At 39.9% G+C, this 20,266-nt stretch overlaps 1 protein-coding gene across 1 annotated transcript; it reads left to right on the forward strand.

Annotated features, from left to right (window-relative positions):
• Positions 1-3,684: 3,684 nt before the first annotated feature.
• On the forward strand, positions 3,685-4,776 carry LOC146622291 (chemerin-like receptor 1). The gene has a single exon (XM_085366795.1). It carries the CDS (start codon positions 3,685-3,687, stop codon positions 4,774-4,776), a length of 1,092 nt encoding a protein of 363 aa, XP_085222921.1.
• The last annotated feature ends 15,490 nt before the right edge of the window (positions 4,777-20,266 follow it).

Below are 20,266 nucleotides of genomic sequence, written 5' to 3' on the forward strand. Positions count from 1 at the left end.
TTATGATATGAGATTTGAAAACAAAAAAGATTGTACTTGGACTTAATATTTGATGCTAAATAATAAAGAGTGCAAAAGATACTGACAGGAGTAACATCATAAGCTTGACTTTAACACTGTGTATTATAATGTTTCCTTCAGGTAGAGAGAAATGAGTTATTGATGACTGCAGCAGCTATTGTGACTGCCTTAGAAACAACAGCAAAACCGAAGGTTTGAATAACATAACATCTTGCACATTAACCTTACAAACTTGAGGGGTTATGTTTTTTTTGTTAGCAATAGCTAAATGTTCTGTATTCAAAAAAGTGACTGGGGTATACTCCCTTGGCATTTTAAAGGAGTGGCACTCCAGTTAAAAAAAAATGTATTGTCATTTTAAGGATTATCTCTAGCTATTCAGACCTATTTAGATAAGAATTTGTTGGTTAAATTTCATATCATTTTTTAAATCATCATCATCATTGTTGTTTATTCTAAGTGATATTTGATCATGTTAAATCTGTACTTACACAAATAAAACCTTAAATATTGCAAAACCTGTGGGTTTTTTTTAGGAAAAGCTCAAAGTTCATTCCCAAAAGGTTGATTCTGTTCATCTGGAAGTCGCGTTTTTTGTGGGAGAAGCGTTTTGTCACTCATCCAAGTGACTTCTCAACTTACTGCAGGCTTTTCCAACCTCATAAAGAGTAAATTGACACAATAACTGAAACTAGCCCACTGAATGAACATTGGGCTGTGAAGTCAGCTGCTTGATCAAAAATATGCACATAGCAGCACTGACAAATCCAAATATCTATAAAACAAAATGCACATTTCTTTGTTTCCATTAACACAGATTTGGGAATTTTTCCAATTATGGCCTTCAGAATCAGTTCACTTTCACACTCACCGGTGATCTTGAGACAGCGCGAGAAGGCCTGCAGTATACTGCAGGCCTTCTCGCGCTGTCAAAATTGGTCATTGTAGCAGTTTGTAGCAATCGTGGTCTTAACTTTTGATCTGGACTCTCAAACTGCTACAATGACCAATTTTCAAACAAAAATAAAACAACATTAAGAAGTAAAAAAAATATGTTTACAGCATTTTATAGATGAGAATCTAAATTTACTTCATTACAGGTTGACAAATTTGCATTTGTTAAAAGAAAACCTAATAATATTTCCATTAAAATATTAAAATGTAAAATAATCATCAATCTTGCACAAAATCCCAAAAATCTATTTATGCAATTCCAGTTGCCTTTTTCACTTCTAACACAAACTTCAGAGGGCGCTGCTGTTCACTAAGCGGAGAGAGAATCATCAAATACAGTCCTGATCAGAAGTTTCAGATCAAGCGCTGTTTTTTTGTGAGCATTGCATGCTCACAAAAATGTTTCTCTTTGGATGTTGAAGCTCTACTCAGAACCTTTTTAAGATACAATCGTGCAAAATATAATTTTTTTTGCCATTTTTCAAGTGGTCTTAACTTTTGATCTGGACCGTATCGATGGGATCTTAATAGTTGTGGATTTTGCTTAGAAAAACTACAAATGACAGTTTAAATATTGAAAGTAGTTTGAGCCACTCTTTTAGACAGTTTTCTAGTCGAGGTTTGAGTTGTGACTTCTACAAAATGAACACTTTCATAGATGCTGTTATGCCAAAATCTTCATGCGTGTACATGCACAGACCACATATGCATAATGTTGTGCACATAAACTCACCGATGTATATGACAACTTTGTGGCATTAAATTTGTATTGTAATTTTAAAAAATGTAATACATACATTTAATAAAGTTTTAATAGACACCTTTCAAAACACTCAAGTACTCCTTATAAGCAAATCAAATAATAAATTCAAAGTCTGGATATTAACAGCTGGAAGACACAAAAACTCAGAGGACACAAAAGGCAAGAAGTAAGAAAGAGGAAAATATCCACAGGCAAATCCAGTGAACTGCACCTCAACAGTGTTTGTGGTCTTATAAGCTCTTCTGGGATTTTTAGTTTGCATACTTGGATGATTCAAATGAATGATTCATATATTATGCTAAATATATACAGATCTTTCTATTAAAGTCCCCCTCTACAGCCTGTTGTTTCTTAGATTCAGCAATGAAACTGAGGCTACGTCCACACGTACGTGCGATCGTGGCTCAAGAGTTGGGAGGTCGCCTTGTAATCGGAAGGTTGCTGGTTCGAGCCCTGGCTTGGACAGTCTCGGTTGTTGTGTCCTTGGGCAAGTAAAACTTTTCTTTTCTTTTATTGATTTGAGAAAACATCTAGTTTTCCACTCAGTGAAATAGAGTTACCCGTCCACTGCACAATCAATAAAATTCATCTTCTCACCCAGCATCAGACAGCCACCATTACCGTGTATGGCACTGGCCACAAATAATTTCATATTGTAATCCTTATTTCTTTATTGAACTGAAAACCTACTTTTATGGTTCCGTCAACAGAATGAAACAAAACTGACAACGGTACAAGTGCTTCTCCAAAGGCTACAATATTGTAGTCTATACTTCCTCTGCCATACTGTTCAGGTAAAATTTTACCAATTTTTATGTTTGACAGTAGTAAAACAATACTCTGTCATTCTTTTAGGATGAAATTTGGTTACTTTTCTCAACGTGACTCAAACACAGTGACTTAGCAGAGTATCTACACACTATGTTCCCCCCCAGTCCCCAAAAATCCAGGCACCTGCTCATCTTTCAGAGATCATGGGAGAATCTGATACATGATGAATGATGATACATGGTGCATGAAGAAGAGAGTCAGAGAATGGTTTTAGAGTTGGTGGCTTAACACAAAGCACTATCACTGTCACGGTGCTGAGTCTTTGACACAGTGTTTGGAGTTTTGTGTGGATTTATTTTTTTTTTTTCCTTTGCGTTAAGATTATTTAACTGTACAAGGCTTGTCCAGTTTAGTTCTTTTGTTCTCTGACTTTCAAATAAAACTTAATACTTACCACACACATGAAACAACAAAATAGTTGACCTCAGAGTTTCACAACTTTGCAAAATTCTGACAGAGTCATACTGTTGCAATACAAACTATATACATATCCAAATTTAGTCATCTTCAGCCTGCAGAGAAATTCAACAGTCTTTTTTGTAATGACTTTGTAATGATACAGTGACAACAACAGTCAACCCCCCACCCCTTGCACAGAGTTATATTAACCTGTCAAATCTTTATTAGGTATTTTTCTACAATCAGTCCATCCAAAACCAACAAGGCAACTTTACTTAAGGTACGTAACCTTTGTTATTTTGCTGCAGGATCTGTTAGGCAAAAATGTTAACCATTAAACTCTGCAGATACAGATATATTTTGATTTAAATAATAAATGACGCTAATCAATTAACATTAAGTAACTTGACTTTGTGAAACTTCTTGCTTGTAATACAGTAAAATACTGTAAAATGTTGGAATTAGGTCTTTCTTTAAAGCACTTTGGAATGGATGAAATAGTTGAAAACATAAAAAAAAGCATTTTACGTGATCCGAGCACATATTTATCATGGTCCAGTCAGTGCAAAGGAGCAAAATGACTAAGGTGCAAGTGTTTCATTTAAATATTAAACATCTAGTTGTAATTTATTAATATAAAAATTAAATATAAGTATAACATGTATAAAAAATTAAAAATGACTTTTAATTACATTTATGTCGTAGGTCTCAAGACAATGATGGAGTTGACCACAAACTCCCTCAATCAAATCAATTCAACTGCTGTACCTGATGGAAATGGCCATATATTTAAGTATCCCGGGTTGAAGCAATCTCTCAACACCATGTCTATCATTGTTTATTCCCTGATCTTTCTCCTTGGTGTGGTCGGGAATGGAGTGGTTATCTGGGTCACCGGGTTCAAAATGAAGAAAACTGTTAACACAGTTTGGTACCTCCACCTTGCTGTGGCTGACTTCATCTTTGCGGCATATCTGCCTTTGAATGTGACATACAAGATTTTGGGGATGCACTGGCCGTTTGGTAAGATCATGTGCAGGCTGAACACCATGGTGCTCTTTCTGCACATGTTTGCCAGTGTCTACATTCTGGTGGTGATCAGTGTGGATAGATGTGTCTCTGTAGTGTGGCCTGTGTGGGCTCAGAATCACAGAAATATGCGTAAGGCGTCCTGTGTGAGTCTGTGTGTTTGGATACTGGCTTTCATTCTCAGCGCTCCATGCTTTTTCTTCAGGAACACTGAGAAAGTGTTTGAGAAAGGCAAAATCCTCTGCTTCAACAGCTATGCTATTTCTGATAACTATGAATTACCATCTGTTATTCAGATGCAAAAGTTTCGTCATCAGGCCATGATCATCACCCGTTTCTTCCTGCTTTTTGTTGTTCCCTTCACTGTCATTGTGTCCTGTTACGCTGTCATCATCAAGCATCTCAAAAGAAACCGTGTCCTGGCCAGCAAGTCAAGTCGCCCCCTCAAGATCATTGCTGCCATTATCATCACTTTTTTTCTGTGCTGGGCTCCCTTTCACATCATGAGTCTCATTGAGCTGGTGAAATTCAGAGCTGCTGCTCCAAATGAAACTTTAGTCTATGTCATTGCTGTTGGGAATCCTCTTACTAGAAGTTTGGCATTTTTTACCAGCTGCCTGAATCCACTGCTGTATGTGTTCATGGGACAAGATTTCAAGAAAGAAATCCGCAAATCCATCCTGAATTGGCTTGAGACTGCCTTCCAGGATGTGGAGGCACACTCTCACACTTACTCAAAGACCGAGGACACCAGTCAGAGCAAAGATAATCAGATTTGAATATTGACATGTGAAGCTGTCACCGACATGATACATTATTCATGTTATTTTTGGACTTAAAAAAACACATTCACACATCAAACCTTTTGCATAATCTTACAGTTTAATTTTAATATTAATATATTTAATATTGTTCTTTTCAATTAAAAAAAGTTACCGTAGAATAACAACAGTGAATTTATCCAAAACCATAATGTTGAAAATTTACTGGGTAATTTGCATTATGATATGAGATTTGAAAACAAAAAAGATTGTACTTGGACTTAATATTTGATGCTAAATAATAAAGAGTGCAAAAGATACTGACAGGAGTAACATCATAAGCTTGACTTTAAAACTGTGTATTATAATGTCTCCTTCAGGTAGAGAGAAATGAGTTATTGATGACTGCAGCAGCTATTGTGACTGCCTTAGAAACAACAGCAAAACCGAAGGTTTGAATAACATAACATCTTGCACATTAACCTTACAAACTTGAGGGGTTATGTTTTTTTTGTTAGCAATAGCTAAATGTTCTGTATTCAAAAAAGTGACTGGGGTATACTCCCTTGGCATTTTAAAGGAGTGGCACTCCAGTTAAAAAAAAATGTATTGTCATTTTAAGGATTATCTCTAGCTATTCAGACCTATTTAGATAAGAATTTGTTGGTTAAATTTCATATCATTTTTTAAATCATCATCATCATTGTTGTTTATTCTAAGTGATATTTGATCATGTTAAATCTGTACTTACACAAATAAAACCTTAAATATTACAAAACCTGTGGGTTTTTTTTAGGAAAAGCTCAAAGTTCATTCCCAAAAGGTTGATTCTGTTCATCTGGAAGTCGCGTTTTTTGTGGGAGAAGCGTTTCGTCACTCATCCAAGTGACTTCTCAACTTACTGCAGGCTTTTCCAACCTCATAAAGAGTAAATTGACACAATAACTGAAACTAGCCCACTGAATGAACATTGGGCTGTGAAGTCAGCTGCTTGATCAAAAATATGCACATAGCAGCACTGACAAATCCAAATATCTATAAAACAAAATGCACATTTCTTTGTTTCCATTAACACAGATTTGGGAATTTTTCCAATTATGGCCTTCAGAATCAGTTCACTTTCACACTCACCGGTGATCTTGAGACAGCGCGAGAAGGCCTGCAGTATACTGCAGGCCTTCTCGCGCTGTCAAAATTGGTCATTGTAGCAGTTTGTAGCAATCGTGGTCTTAACTTTTGATCTGGACTCTCAAACTGCTACAATGACCAATTTTCAAACAAAAATAAAACAACATTAAGAAGTAAAAAAAATATGTTTACAGCATTTTATAGATGAGAATCTAAATTTACTTCATTACAGATTGACAAATTTGCATTTGTTAAAAGAAAACCTAATAATATTTCCATTAAAATATTAAAATGTAAAATAATCATCAATCTTGCACAAAATCCCAAAAATCTATTTATGCAATTCCAGTTGCCTTTTTCACTTCTAACACAAACTTCAGAGGGCGCTGCTGTTCACTAAACGGAGAGAGCATCAACAAATACAGTCCTGATCAGAAGTTTCAGATCAAGCGCTGTTTTTTTGTGAGCATTGCATGCTCACAAAAATGTTTCTCTTTGGATGTTGAAGCTCTACTCAGAACCTTTTTAAGATACAATCGTGCAAAATATAATTTTTTTTGCCATTTTTCAAGTGGTCTTAACTTTTGATCTGGACCGTATCGATGGGATCTTAACAGTTGTGGATTTTGCTTAGAAAAACTACAAATGACAGTTTAAATATTGAAAGTAGTTTGAGCCACTCTTTTAGACAGTTTTCTAGTCGAGGTTTGAGTTGTGACTTCTACAAAATGAACACTTTCATAGATGCTGTTATGCCAAAATCTTCATGCGTGTACATGCACAGACCACATATGCATAATGTTGTGCACATAAACTCACCGATGTATATGACAACTTTGTGGCATTAAATTTGTATTGTAATTTTAAAAAATGTAATACATACATTTAATAAAGTTTTAATAGACACCTTTCAAAACACTCAAGTACTCCTTATAAGCAAATCAAATAATAAATTCAAAGTCTGGATATTAACAGCTGGAAGACACAAAAACTCAGAGGACACAAAAGGCAAGAAGTAAGAAAGAGGAAACTATCCACAGGCAAATCCAGTGAACTGCACCTCAACAGTGTTTGTGGTCTTATAAGCTCTTCTGGGATTTTTAGTTTGCATACTTGGATGATTCAAATGAATGATTCATATATTATGCTAAATATATACAGATCTTTCTATTAAAGTCCCCCTCTACAGCCTGTTGTTTCTTAGATTCAGCAATGAAACTGAGGCTACGTCCACACGTACGTGCGATCGTGGCTCAAGAGTTGGGAGATCGCCTTGTAATCGGAAGGTTGCTGGTTCGAGCCCTGGCTTGGACAGTCTCGGTTGTTGTGTCCTTGGGCAAGACACTTCACCCGTTGCCTACTGGTGGTGGTCAGAGGGCCCGGTGGCGCCAGTGTCCGGCAGCCTCGCCTCTGTCAGTGCGCCCCAGGTGTTGGCGTTGGGCTCTTTTAATAAAACTCCTCATTTAGGCGATAACGTGGAATCCCACCATCTTTATTCCAGCTCACTCTATGTTCATGACATAGCATCACCTCCTGTCTAGAAGGGTAAGTACTGCCCCCTAGTGGCGCATGATATTCACCAATATAGATTACACCACATCCCCCTTACTGAAGTCAGACTGGTACATTCTTTTGTTCTTCAAACAAAACATAACTGCATATAGCTTTTTCAATACAGGCATACCCCAACATTTCAGGAAACATAAAGTCAGTATTGTCATAAACACTTTTTCTTTTCCTCCTGTAACAGAATAAACACTTTTTTTCTTTTCAACATGCTACTCTTAAAACCACAACTTAGCATTTGAAACACACTTTTCCGTTTTCAAACAATCAGCGTCACAGATCAAGTCTTTTCGGTTTAATCACCTCCCTACCAGACCGGGTTCTAACCACACCTGGTGTATGGGGTGCGCTTGGCTCAGAAACTGTCTCTGTAGGAGTAGCTTGGATCTGTGTGGCTTCGGTTTGAGCCTCTGTTTGCGGGATCGGCACAAGATGACTGCGGTTCCTTCTAATTGTCCCTTGGGGCCCACTGATGACGTACGATCGTGGAGTCGGGTGGACTGCTGTCACTGTGCCCTGTGCTCTTGCGTCCGTGATCCAGACTGGTTGTCCTGGCACCAATTTATCCAGTTCTCTTGTTCTATGTCTCTTGTTAAAACTTTCGGTTTGTCTCAGCCGTTTCTCTCTCTCCGAACAACTAACCTGCTGAAAATCAGGCATACGGGGCTGTAAGGTTTCAGGAAGCATTGGCAAGGTAGTACAAAGCCTGCGCCCCATGAGAAGTTGAGCCGGGCTGTAGCCATTTGCCAGTGCTGTTGTTCTGTATGCCAGCAACGCCTTGTATGGATCGCTAGCCTTTTTGAGGAGATTCTTGATGGTCTGGACGCCTCTCTCCGCTTCGCCGTTGCTCTGCGGGTACCTGGGACTACTGGTAACATGCTCAAAGCAGTAGTCCTTTGCAAAGTCTCTCATTTCTTGACATGCAAATTGTGGCCCATTATCGGTGATCAATACTTCAGGGATTCCATGGCGTGCAAATATTGACTTTAAATGCACAATCACATTGGCTGAACGAGTTGGACTGAGTTGAGCAATCTCGACATATCTCGAGAAGTAATCCACTACTAACAGATAGTTTTTGTCTTTTAGTGTGAACAGATCAGCTCCTAAGTTCTGCCATGGCCTCTCAGGTAAACGTGTGGGCATAAGAGGTTCCCTCACATTAACTCTCTCCTGAATGCACAGCCTGCACTTAAGGACAAGTTCACCGATCTGGTTACTCAGGCCTGGCCACCACACTGCTTGTCGCACACGTTCTCTACACTTGACTACTCCTTGGTGTCCCTCGTGTATTTTGTCCAGAACTGCGTTTCGCATGTTTGCAGGTATGACCAACCTTGTACCTCTCAGTAGTAGTCCATTGTGTACACTCAAAACTGCTCTTTCAGACCAGTAGTGCTTTACCACTCCCTGCAGCTGGTTCCTGTCCGGCCAGCCCTCTGCACAGTACTTCATGACTTGCGAACTGCAGCTGCTCATGGAGATCTGAAAGGTATTTGCTGCTAGTAGGAAGGCCCTCCAGCACTGTGTCAACGTAGATATCAGTGTCCTCCATAAGGTCATTGTCTCTGGGAATCACGTTGCCTGCCAACGGCAACCGTGACAGCGTGTCGGCTGTGGTGAGGCTTTTGCCTGGAATGTGCCTTATAGTGTAAGAATACCTCATCAGGCGCATGCGGAATCTCTGTATCCGCGGTGGAAGCAAATCCAGGGCTTGTCCTCCGAGTAGGCTCACTAGTGGCTTATGGTCGGTCTCAAGCTCAAAGTGTAGCCCTAGAATAAAGTCACTGAATCTTTCACAGGCCCAGGTGAGCGCTAGCGCTTCTTTTTCCAGCTGAGCGTAGCGCTGCTCTGTGGCTGTCAATGATCGCGAGGCATACGCGACAGGTGACCACACGTCATTGTCTTTCTGTAGTAAGACTGCCCCCAACCTGTATGAAGAAGCATCTGCTGAGATCTTCTGGGGTTTGTTTGGGTTGTAGAGCTGTAGCACTGGTGCAGATGACAGTTCTTGTTTTAAACTGTTAAAGGCGTTTTGTTGCTCATGCCCCCAGTACCACATGTTTTTAGTTGAAAGCAAGTCTCTCAGTGGTTTGTCTTTTTCAGAAAGGTTTGGGATGAATTTCCCCAGCTGGTTCACCATTCCTAAGAAGCTCCTAAGCTCACTCACAGTGCTTGGCTCTTTCATCTTCTGCACCGCGCTAGTTTTGTCAGGGTCGGGGCTCATGCCTTCAGATGACACAATGAATCCTAAGAATTTCACTGTTCTTTTGCCAAACTCACATTTTGACATGTTCAGGGTGACGCCTGCCTTCTCTGCACGGTCGAGGACAGCGTGGAGTCTCATGTCGTGCTCCTCTCTCGTAGATCCCCAGACCAGGATGTCGTCCATGTGGCATACGACTCCCGCGAGGCCGGCTGTCACTTCTGTCACCATCATGTTTTGGAAATGCTCTGGTGCACTGGAAATACTAAATGGCAGACGGTTGAAATGGTACCTCCCAAATGGCGTAATAAATGTGGTGAGGAGAGAAGATTCTTTGGACAGCGGTATTTGCCAAAAGCCCATGTTAGCATCGAGCTTGGAGAAATACTGCGCCCCTGTGAGCATGCCTAGTGTTTGGTCGACAGAGGGAAGAATATATCTTTCACGACACACCGACCCATTTAAAGGTGTCATGTCCACGCAGATGCGGACTGTCTCTTTGTCCTTTTTAGGGGCTACGACCATGCCGCAACACCAGTCTGTGGGCTCCTCCACACGACTGATCACCCCCAACTGTTCCATCCTCTGTAGCTCTGCTTTGACTTTGCCCAGTAGTGGGAGCGGAACACGCCTGGGCACTTTCAGTGAATAAGGTTTAGCGTCGGGCTTCAGCTTAATCGTGTACGGTTTTTGAACAAGCCCGAGCCCATCCCATAGCTTCGGGTACGCTTTCTTCACTGTCTCAAGGTCAACATTGTCCATTCGGGCAATTAGTTTCAGTCTCACAGAAGCTGTCCTGCTTAAGAGAGCTACACGCAGATTTCTGACTACATAGATTGTCTCTGCAGTGCTCCTGTCACTGTAGGAAATGTCCTCCTTTGTGGACCCAAGCACGGTCAGTGCTGCACCTCCTGGTCCATACAGTGGCTTTTCAGCTTTTTGCAGATGCTCATTTGGCTGCTTAATGTCTTTGAATGTCTCTTCTGAGATAGCTGTGACATCTGCCCCCGAGTCTAATTTGAAGGTCATGCTTTTGCCTCTCACGCAGATGTTAGCAAGCCACGGGTCTTCTCCTGAATCCAGTTCACCTAGGAAGAGTCCATCTGCACAGTCTGCCACCTCATGCACAGCTGTAGACCTACAAACTCTCCCGTAGTGTCCACGTTTCCCGCAGTTGTGGCATTCTGCATTTTTAGCTGGGCACTGTGCTGCTGGGTGCATCTGTGTTTTTCCACATTTAAAACACGTTTTATTTTCTTGTTTTGTTATTTGTGGTTTTCGTGGCTTGAACTGCTTTTGCTCTCTGCTTCTGAATTTATTGGGCTGTGACTTTCTGACATGCACTTTCAGGAGAGAAGTATGTGACCCTGTCATATGTCAGACCTGTGCTACACCTGTTTAACACTAGCCTCCTGGCAACTGGAGAGGAGGATAGTGAGCTGTGTAAATCCATCAAGACCCGCATTGTGGATTACCTCAACAATAAATATGCAGATCCATCTACCAGTGACCTGTTGGACATTGCTTCTTTTGTGGATCCATGGTTCAGGGCGAAATACACCCCAAGTGAGAAGATTAATGCACTAAAACATAAACTCATCTTGGAGGCAGAGTCTCTGCTCAGCTATCAGGGTACGTGTTTGTCTGAGCTGCCTGATCCAGCCGTGCCTGAGTCTGCAGACCGAGAAGAAGCAGCAGTAGAACACAAAAGAGATCAAAAGAGATCACTGGCAAGCTTCTTCCAGCACAGCACAGCCACCAACACTGGTTTCACAAAAAGGGAGGCAATCGAAAATGAATTTTCTAGCTACCTGTTGTCAGTTTGTGTAGAGAGTGATGCTGACCCTCTCAAATGGTGGAAGGAACATGAAGTTGCCTATCCAGCACTGAGCCGGGAGACCTTTGTGTGCCAGCTACCAGCTCCCCTTCTGGAAGGATTTTTAGTTGCAGTGGAAACATTGTAACCTGCCACAGGGCATCCTTGAAGCCTGATAATGTTGACAGATTAGTTTTCCTGGCACAAAATCCGTAAACTGTACAGTTGTTGGCCTTGCCAATTGTTTGTGTTCTTTCTATATTGTTATTGTCATTGGAGATTTGCACAAACACCCACTGACCAAAGAATGGAATTTTGTTAATTTCATTCAATCTGTTTACATGTTTTGTTTTTTTGCACAAAGTACCAGATGATTGTTCAGGAATACACACAAAGAAGCACTTTAGAAAACTTTACTTCAGTGTAAGCACTTTTTAAAGAGCAAGTTGCCTTTGTTATTTTAGATCTGCATCTTTTTAGTTTACATTTTACATTTAGTTTACAATTTTTAGCTTTTTGTTATGTATGAAAAGAAGAAATGGAGCATTATTACTTAATAAATGCTGACTATTTATTTTTGACTATTTTTTTCATGTACATCTACAGTTGTATCTTAATAAAAGTTCCATGTGTGACATCTGGGACAAGTACCTTTGACCAAGAACTCTCTTTTTGTTCTTACTTTATGGGATTAAAAAATATCGAGATATATATCTTATATCGCCATCTAGCTAAAAAATATCGAGATATGAATTTTGGTCCATATCGCCCAGCTCTAACGTCTTCGCATGCTAAAGTCAGTGAACATGGCTATGCTAGCATCGAAGCTGCTAATGTGGGCCTAAACAAATGAGAACGTGGAGCAGACTCAGCACCGCCAACTCTATCACAACAACCACCAGAGAATAAAAAAAGAACAAAATCTTCAGAGAAGGAAGATGATATCTCCAATAAAACTATTTTTGAAGCCATTCTGGGACTCGAGAAGAAATTTATAACAAAACTGGAAGATATCAAGGGACAAAACATACAAAGTGCAGGTATGGTTGCCAGTAGGGCTGCCACAAACGATTATTTTGGTAGTCGACTAGTCACCGATTATTTTTGGGATTAGTCGACTAATCAGATCATGCGCCAATACAGCTTATTGCACCAGCATGCCTCTGCTCTTATATAACTATTATTAGCTTGCAGCTTGATATGTTTAAGGTATGTGCTAACTAAAAATAAAGAGCAGATGACAGTTTATTGAACTTTCAATGAAATTTGTAGATTGTCTCGGTGGAGTTTAATAAACTTGGTCGTCTGTTCTTTCTATGTAAAATATAACAGGACACTGGAGTAAATTCTCTACCATTTCACACTTCTGTTTAATATGTTCTCTGTTTGACATTTATTCAGCTGTGTAAAAACTACAACTTTAAACTCAGCCAAACCGATTTACTCAGGAACAAATAAAACACTGAAAAAAGCCAAACAATAACATTTATAAGTTATCTAAGTGACTTATATATCATGTTTAACCTGAGTAGTAAAACACCACGGGGGGTTTGAAAATGATGTGCCGGGAGTTCGCTGTTCTCGCTGGCTCCAGTGACCCTTGAACCCTCTAGCTATCGAGCTGGTGTGTAACAGACGTCTCTGAAAATGTCGGAGCACTTTTGAAAAAAATATGTGACGTCTTGATAAACCGAGCAGATATTTGAAGTTTACACAGCTACATTCTCGCCTGAAAATATGTTAAAAGTTTATTTTGTGACCTAGAAAGAGTAATAGGAGTAATATTAAAACTAACTAGCAACCACCATTGTTGAAAACTGGAATTGGCTGGGCTGCACTATGAATCCTGGAATAGATTGGGCCAAGAAGGATGCACCCGATCCTTCAAATCTGGGGAAATGAAGGACACATTTTTCGGCCGTGTTTGGGGGAGTCTTCGAATTTGGACAGGCTTCGCTGCGTCGCTGTACATAATTGGCCTACAAATGCGGCCTCTGAAGGATGCAGCTGCTAAATTTGGACACAGCTATGAAACCGGGCACTACTTCTTCTTCTTCGGGATTAACGGCAGCTGGCATCCCTGGACATGCAGTGCTGCATGTCCAGCACTGTTTACATTTTTCTGCAAGAGACTCATTCATCAGATAACGATGCATCTTTTTGGTCAAACCAATGGGGCAGCAAAATCCTGTTTAGCCATGGCTCAATGAGGTCGGGGGTGTAGCAATGTAATTTAATAATTTTCCTGGGGATCTTGTAGTGCAACAGACTGACTTGAATGGTCATTGGTGGATTGCTGTAATAAGAGTTGAAAGTTTGTTTTTCATTTTAGCCAACGTTTATGGATATAATAATGAAAGTCAGTATGAAAAGAAAAAAAAAAACGCTTGGACACTGCGAGCATAATGGACAGGCTTTTGACGGGGCTCCCACACCACCGCAAAGCAGGAGATGAAGCATCGCCAAATATGTTTCCAAACCAATTTCCTTCCAAGCCAAAGACTAGAAAATATGGTGAAGCATATCTTCCCTTTGGCTTCACCTGCACAAGTGCCAAAGTAGGCCTACCCTGCAGAATTGGGTTTCCCTGCGTCGGGAGCACGCGCTGGGGTCTCCAAATCACGGACAAACAGTATCCCACATTCTTTTTTTTTTTTCAACATTATGTTTATTAAAGTTTTACATATATACATACATAAAGTACATACACAAACAAATTTACACAATAAACGAAACACAAGGTACATTCAATGAAAGCACTTGAGTCCCTCTTCTGCGGCATGCTCAATCGCACAATGCTGGCGCGGTCTCTGCGCACAGAAAATCTGCATTGCACACACACAAAAAAAAAATCTAACCTGAATTGAAATGAAAATAAATACGTTAACAATTAATTCTGTAGTGTGAGTCAGTAAGTGACTGGTGACTGGTATATACGCAGCCAATCAACGTCGTTGACAGGCTACGACAGCGTCCTTATGTGCCGACACCGGTGTTTTAGCTAGCAAAGCGGCGTGGCTGATGTGGAGTGAAGCCATGTTAATGACAACGTGTACAACCACTGGAGATGTGAGGACAGACGGAACAATTGACGGAAAAAGTGTGGACTTTATACCAGTTTTTAAATTGTGTTGATAGGCCACGTAAAACCAGAGTTATGATAAAAAATATGTGCAACATTTGTTTTTTTCCTGAATACTATCGTTGTTTATATTTACTGTGCAAAGAAACGGTAAAAATGTGTTTTATAAGGAAAGCGCTCAAAAGCACTCTCCGCCTGTGAGCGTAAACAAAACCAAAAAACTCCACCCTTTCCTATTGGTGGAAAAATGTACCATGTTGACCAATCAAAAAAACTTATATGGCAACGCAGCATTTAGTTGTTTAGGAAGGGGGGAAGTTTTAGGAGTGATGGCGGTGTTTTGAGATGTGAGAGATTTGTGACGTTTAGCATGTTTGGAGTGTGTTGTCTTGTGTAGTTAGTGTGTAGTGTAGTCAATAGTTTTGTTGTGTGTGTCAGAACAACGAGGCTACTGCTGAATGTTACAGGTGTTACAGGAGTGTTACATCTCCTGTTGTCAGGCCTGCAGGTATCAGGCTGTTGTTCACCTTTATCTCATAGTGGACAGAAATTATTTTTTGCAGTGGCACAAAAAATTTGTGTGGCATCAAATTTGATGCAGAACAGCTGATTGTTCTGTAAAGAGTGTGAAATGTTTATTTAAAAAAATGCCTTGGCTGCATTTTAGGTAAATAGCTCCAAAAAACTTTGTTTGCATAACTCAGTTACTTTTTTGAAGAAGTAACTATAGAATTAACTGCCCAATATTGGTCATTATATACTGTATTTTGCAGCCAGAGTTACAGGACTGTCTCCCAGACCACAGACTCATACTCATTTTCGTGTTTTCAAAATTGGTGTTCAAGTTGTTTTTACTTCCAATAGTGTTAACATACAACACAGGTCATGAACGTTTTTTTTAAAATTTTCATGTAAGTGGGCTAAAGCACTTAATTAAAAGTAGTCTAACATAAATGTAAATGCTATAATTTGATTATTTTAATAAAGCATGTAACTTGGATGGATTCGATGCTGATGTGACCACAGTGCACATCTAATGTTGTTCACAGTGGTCCAAGGGAGCGCTCAGGGAGTTTGTGTGTTTACTCAGATACATGAAAAATTAGATGGAACATTGCACAGGAGCCAAAAGAACAGAATTCTACCACAGCAAATGAAATGCAAAAATCAGAGCCTATGGAAGCAAAAGACACTGGAGGACGGGAGAAGATAGAAAAAGAGGACTCGCTGCCATCAACTGCAATCTCTGTGCAGGAGCCTCTGAAAGGAAAAGACACTGAAGGACAGGAGAAGACAGAAAAAGAGGACTTGCCTGCATTGTCTGTACAGATTCCTGTGCTCTAATGATGGATGAAATGTACATCCACAAGATGACTGAGTTTGCAGGGGACCAGTTCCATGGCTATGTAGATATAGGCACTGGTGAAATTGACAACACACTTGCCACCCAGGCCTTGGTCCTCATGGTTGTGGCTGTTAATGAGTCATGGAAAATTCCCATTGCGTACTTCCTCATCGATGGTATGGATGGATCAGAGAAGGCCAATGTCATTCGGGAAAGCCTTAGCAGGCTTCATGAAGTTGGTGTTAAAGTTGTCTCCCTTACGTGTGATGCCACTACGAGTAACCTCGCCATGATAAGGGAACTTGGCGCAGAGTTAAATATTGACAACATGAAGCCCTACTTCTTTCATCCAGACAATCCCACACAAAAAGTGCATGTGATCCTGGATGCATGCCATATGCTAAAGCTTCTTCGTAATGCCTTTGCGTCTTCAATGGAATTTGAGACAGAAGATGGGAGGAAGATTAAGTGGAAGTACTTTGAAGCCCTTAATAAAATCCAAGATGAAGAGGGTCTGTGACTAGGTAACAGGCTAAAAATGGCTGATTTACAGTGGAGAAAACAAAAAATGAAAGTCCACCTAGCAGCACAGCTCTTCAGTAGAAGTGTAGCGGATGCAATGTTCTGTGAACAAGGCTTGAAATTGGAGGAGTTTAAAGGTTGTTCTGCAACTGTGGAGTTTGTGCACACTGTAGATGCAGCTTTTGATGTGCTCAACAGCCGTAATCCTCTTGGAAAAGGTTACAAAGCTCCAATTAAGCCATCAACTAAACACAGGGGTGAGACAATCTTGAAGGATGCAGAAACCTTGCTTCGTGGGTTGAAGGTCAAGCACTATGACAAGATGGTACCACTTCACACAACAAAAAAGAAGACTGCCATATATGGCTTCATTGCTAATGGCATAAGTGCACTTAACATTTATAATGAACTTGTTGAGAGGACCGATGCCCCATGCAGGTATCTTCTGACCTACAAACTGAGTCAGGACCACTTAGAGGTCTTCTTCTCTGCCATAAGAGCAAGAGGTGGGCACAATGACAATCTTAATGCCAGACAGTTCAGGGGAGCCTACAAACGTTTACTTGTTAGGCACCAAGTTAAAACGGGTACAGGCAATTGTTTACTTCGAGACAACACATACATTCTTGATTCAACATCTGCAGCTGTAAATGTTGCCCGCAGAATGGAAGTGCACTTTGTGGAAGTAAATGACCCTGAAGATCACTTGATTCCTGACCTCCCAGATTTATGCAACCTGTCTGAATACAAAGAGGCAGTGATCAGCTACATCGCAGGATTTGTAGTAAAGAAGATCAAAGAGAAAATCACCTGCTTGTCTTGTTCACAGGCCTTGACAACCGAAGGTGCTGTGCATACTTTTATTAAGCAGAAAGACAGAGGTGGTTTCCAAAAACCTTCACCAGACATGGTTACTGTCTGTATCACAACAGAAAAATGCATTCAGAGGAAAATCAAAACCAATGGTGGTCAGCTACCCAGTGGACGTGGAGTCACAGCAACCATTGTCACCCAGGTTCTAGAAGAATGTGCTGAAAAAAACCTTTTCCCTCATCTTCAAAGCCATATGCTTGACACATGTGTTGAAGTCAACCACATTCATGTACTTGTGAAAATGGCCTCCACATGGTACTGCAAAGTCAGATTTAGTCACTTAGCAAGAAGAGAAAATGAAATGGCAAAAACGGGCAAGTTGGTTCGCAGACAGATGACCAAACTGATCCATTTTTATGGAGAGTAATGGGCGATACCTGATGCCTTTTAGGGCTGAATGATTTATTGACATTATTTCAGATTGTTCGAACATACATTGTATTTTAGATTAGAATTGAAATATATATAATATATAACTAAACATATGGTCAAAGAATATAACTAAATTTTGATTTAAATTACAATAAATCACTAGTTGTTCAGTCCTAGCTGTCGTTATCAGTTACTGCCAGTTATTCCTCTGCTGCCCATGGTTTACAGTCCGCATAAACAGGACTGAATCATCAGCAGAAGAAACAGAAAAAATGTCTCTTTCCACTGTTTGCTACTTTTGTAATTGCTGATATGAATTTGTGACAGGTCGGAGGCACGACACGACCACGACTCACCATTCAGTGGCATTTCCCTTTTACTCGCATTTGCTGTACACACACTCACAGCACAGCTTTCCAGCCAAACACATACCACCAACAACAACAAACACACAACAAGCCCTAGTTCATTCATATGGAGGGGAGGAGTGATGCACTGATTGACCTCAGGTGCGCCAGCCTCCCCCACAGCCACGGCACGGATTACGCCCCACAACAGGATAGTTTTATTGCACTTTTCTATAAATAACACCACAGTGTTTTCAATTTGAGATTTCACATTGTTCCTTAGAAGTGTTATTGTTTATTTCCTTATGGGAATTAAAAATGAGTTTGCATTCAGTATTTAAAATTCAAAATGTTAACATAAAATGCTATTGTTAATAAATTGTTATTGTTTAAAATTTTTTCTTGTATTGCTGATGTGTATGAAGTATATGTATATCTGTATCTTGTCCTGTCTTAGTTTGTCTTGTTTGCCAAGTGTGTCTTGTCCCGTGTTCCCACTCATGGCCTGCACCTTGTCATGGTGAGTGGGCTTTCAACTAAGATGGGCTGTCATTCTGTTGTCATATGTTGAAAATAAAGCAAAATGCTACTTTTTACTACTCAGATTAAATGTATTCATGTTTAAATACTGTGGATAATGTAATCTAAAGAAGTAGTCAGGGAGTGGTCCTTCTCAAATTTCCTTCATCCAAGTTTTTGCGCTTGTCTGTCTGCCTCTGTTCTAGGTTCACTGGACATTCAGATGAGATGCTTCTCGGACGAGACGTGAAACGTCTTCAAGACACTTAAAGAAGTCCACATGCTTTTCTTTCCAAGATGCTTAGACTACGATGACCTGGTGGACTGAGAAACTTCACAGACACACTAATTAATCCTTGCCAATTATCAGCTTAGTAGAATTGTGTAACAAAATGTGCTAAATGTCATACAATTAACAAGAAAGCAGAGAAAATAAGGACTTATGGTTTGAGGCATAAACTTCTTAACAAACTGATTTTAATTATTCTCTCCTCTGTCTGTGATTTTTTTAGGAGCCGTCTTCAGATTGAGACCTCAGTGGCAGTTAATGACATGATGGACATGCCATCTATTTGAAATACTGACTTTTTAAAAAAAAAATATATTTGGCATGCAGACTGTGGGGAGCCAGGATCAAACCACCAACCTTCCAATCAGAAGATGACCAGCTGTACTTCCTGAGCTACAGCCACCCCAAATTAACAATATAAGTCTTTCTTTAGTCATTAGAATAACAATGAATTTCAAAAATACAAAGGCTAAAACACCACATTATGTTTCTTAAGAGAAACATGCAACTGCATGGAACAGTAATATGTTGAGGACAACAGTCACTGTCTCAATATACATATAATTGGCTTCTCTTAAAATTGTTATCCTGCTAATGATAGAACTTACATGCAGCTTTTACTGTTATTTCACTTTCCTAGCATAAAGTGCCATGTATTTAAGTTCTAAACTTGTTAATCGTAGACTGCAGCTTCTCTTTTATTTTATGAAAGATGTAAATGGAATTTTCTTGCATGTTGTCTTTAACAGCATTCAATAAAACAGTGTAATGAAAAGCAATGGTGTTTCTAAACAGTCTGAAAATTTGCTGAATGTACAATGCAATATTAAATCGAAATCATGCATGTCAGAGATGATTTAAAAAATATTTATTACAAGAACATTCAGCAGTAACAAATTTAGAAGAGAATGACAGCAAAAGAAAGAACAAGGGGAATAATTGTGAAATCACTGAAAAGTGTGACGGCTCCTCTGGCATTTAAAGAAAAATTAACAAATGAGTTTAAAGGGGGGAAAAAAACAGCATAAAGAATATAATTCCTGATTCAGATTTTGCTGCCAAAATGTTAGTGGAAAGTCCAAAGCCAGCATCACCCTACTGGATTGGGTCTTTCAGACACAAGGCAATATTATTTAAAAATACATCATTTCCCAAAGTGGTGAAATGAACTCCATCATGCAAAAACTGGTCAGGATTTCTATGCTTTATCTGTGGATGATGTACAATACAACCACAAACAGACAGAATAAAAGTAGTCATCACATTGTTTACAAAGCGTCGAGCCTTGTCCACCTTCTTTGGATTAACACGCCTCCACTGGCATCGCTGGGTGATGACAGAGAAAATAATTTCCATCTGCGGGAACTGCTGGTGGAGATCACGCAAGTCCTGCTTGATTGCTGCCACAAGCCTGATGCTTTTGACATTGCCAAGGTGGGCAGA

This window comes from Diplotaxodon limnothrissa, linkage group LG11 (genome assembly GCF_057381915.1).
Source record: "Diplotaxodon limnothrissa isolate DT_005_m linkage group LG11, D_limnothrissa_male_GT1.1, whole genome shotgun sequence".
In the NCBI taxonomy this organism is placed as follows: domain Eukaryota; kingdom Metazoa; phylum Chordata; class Actinopteri; order Cichliformes; family Cichlidae; genus Diplotaxodon; species Diplotaxodon limnothrissa.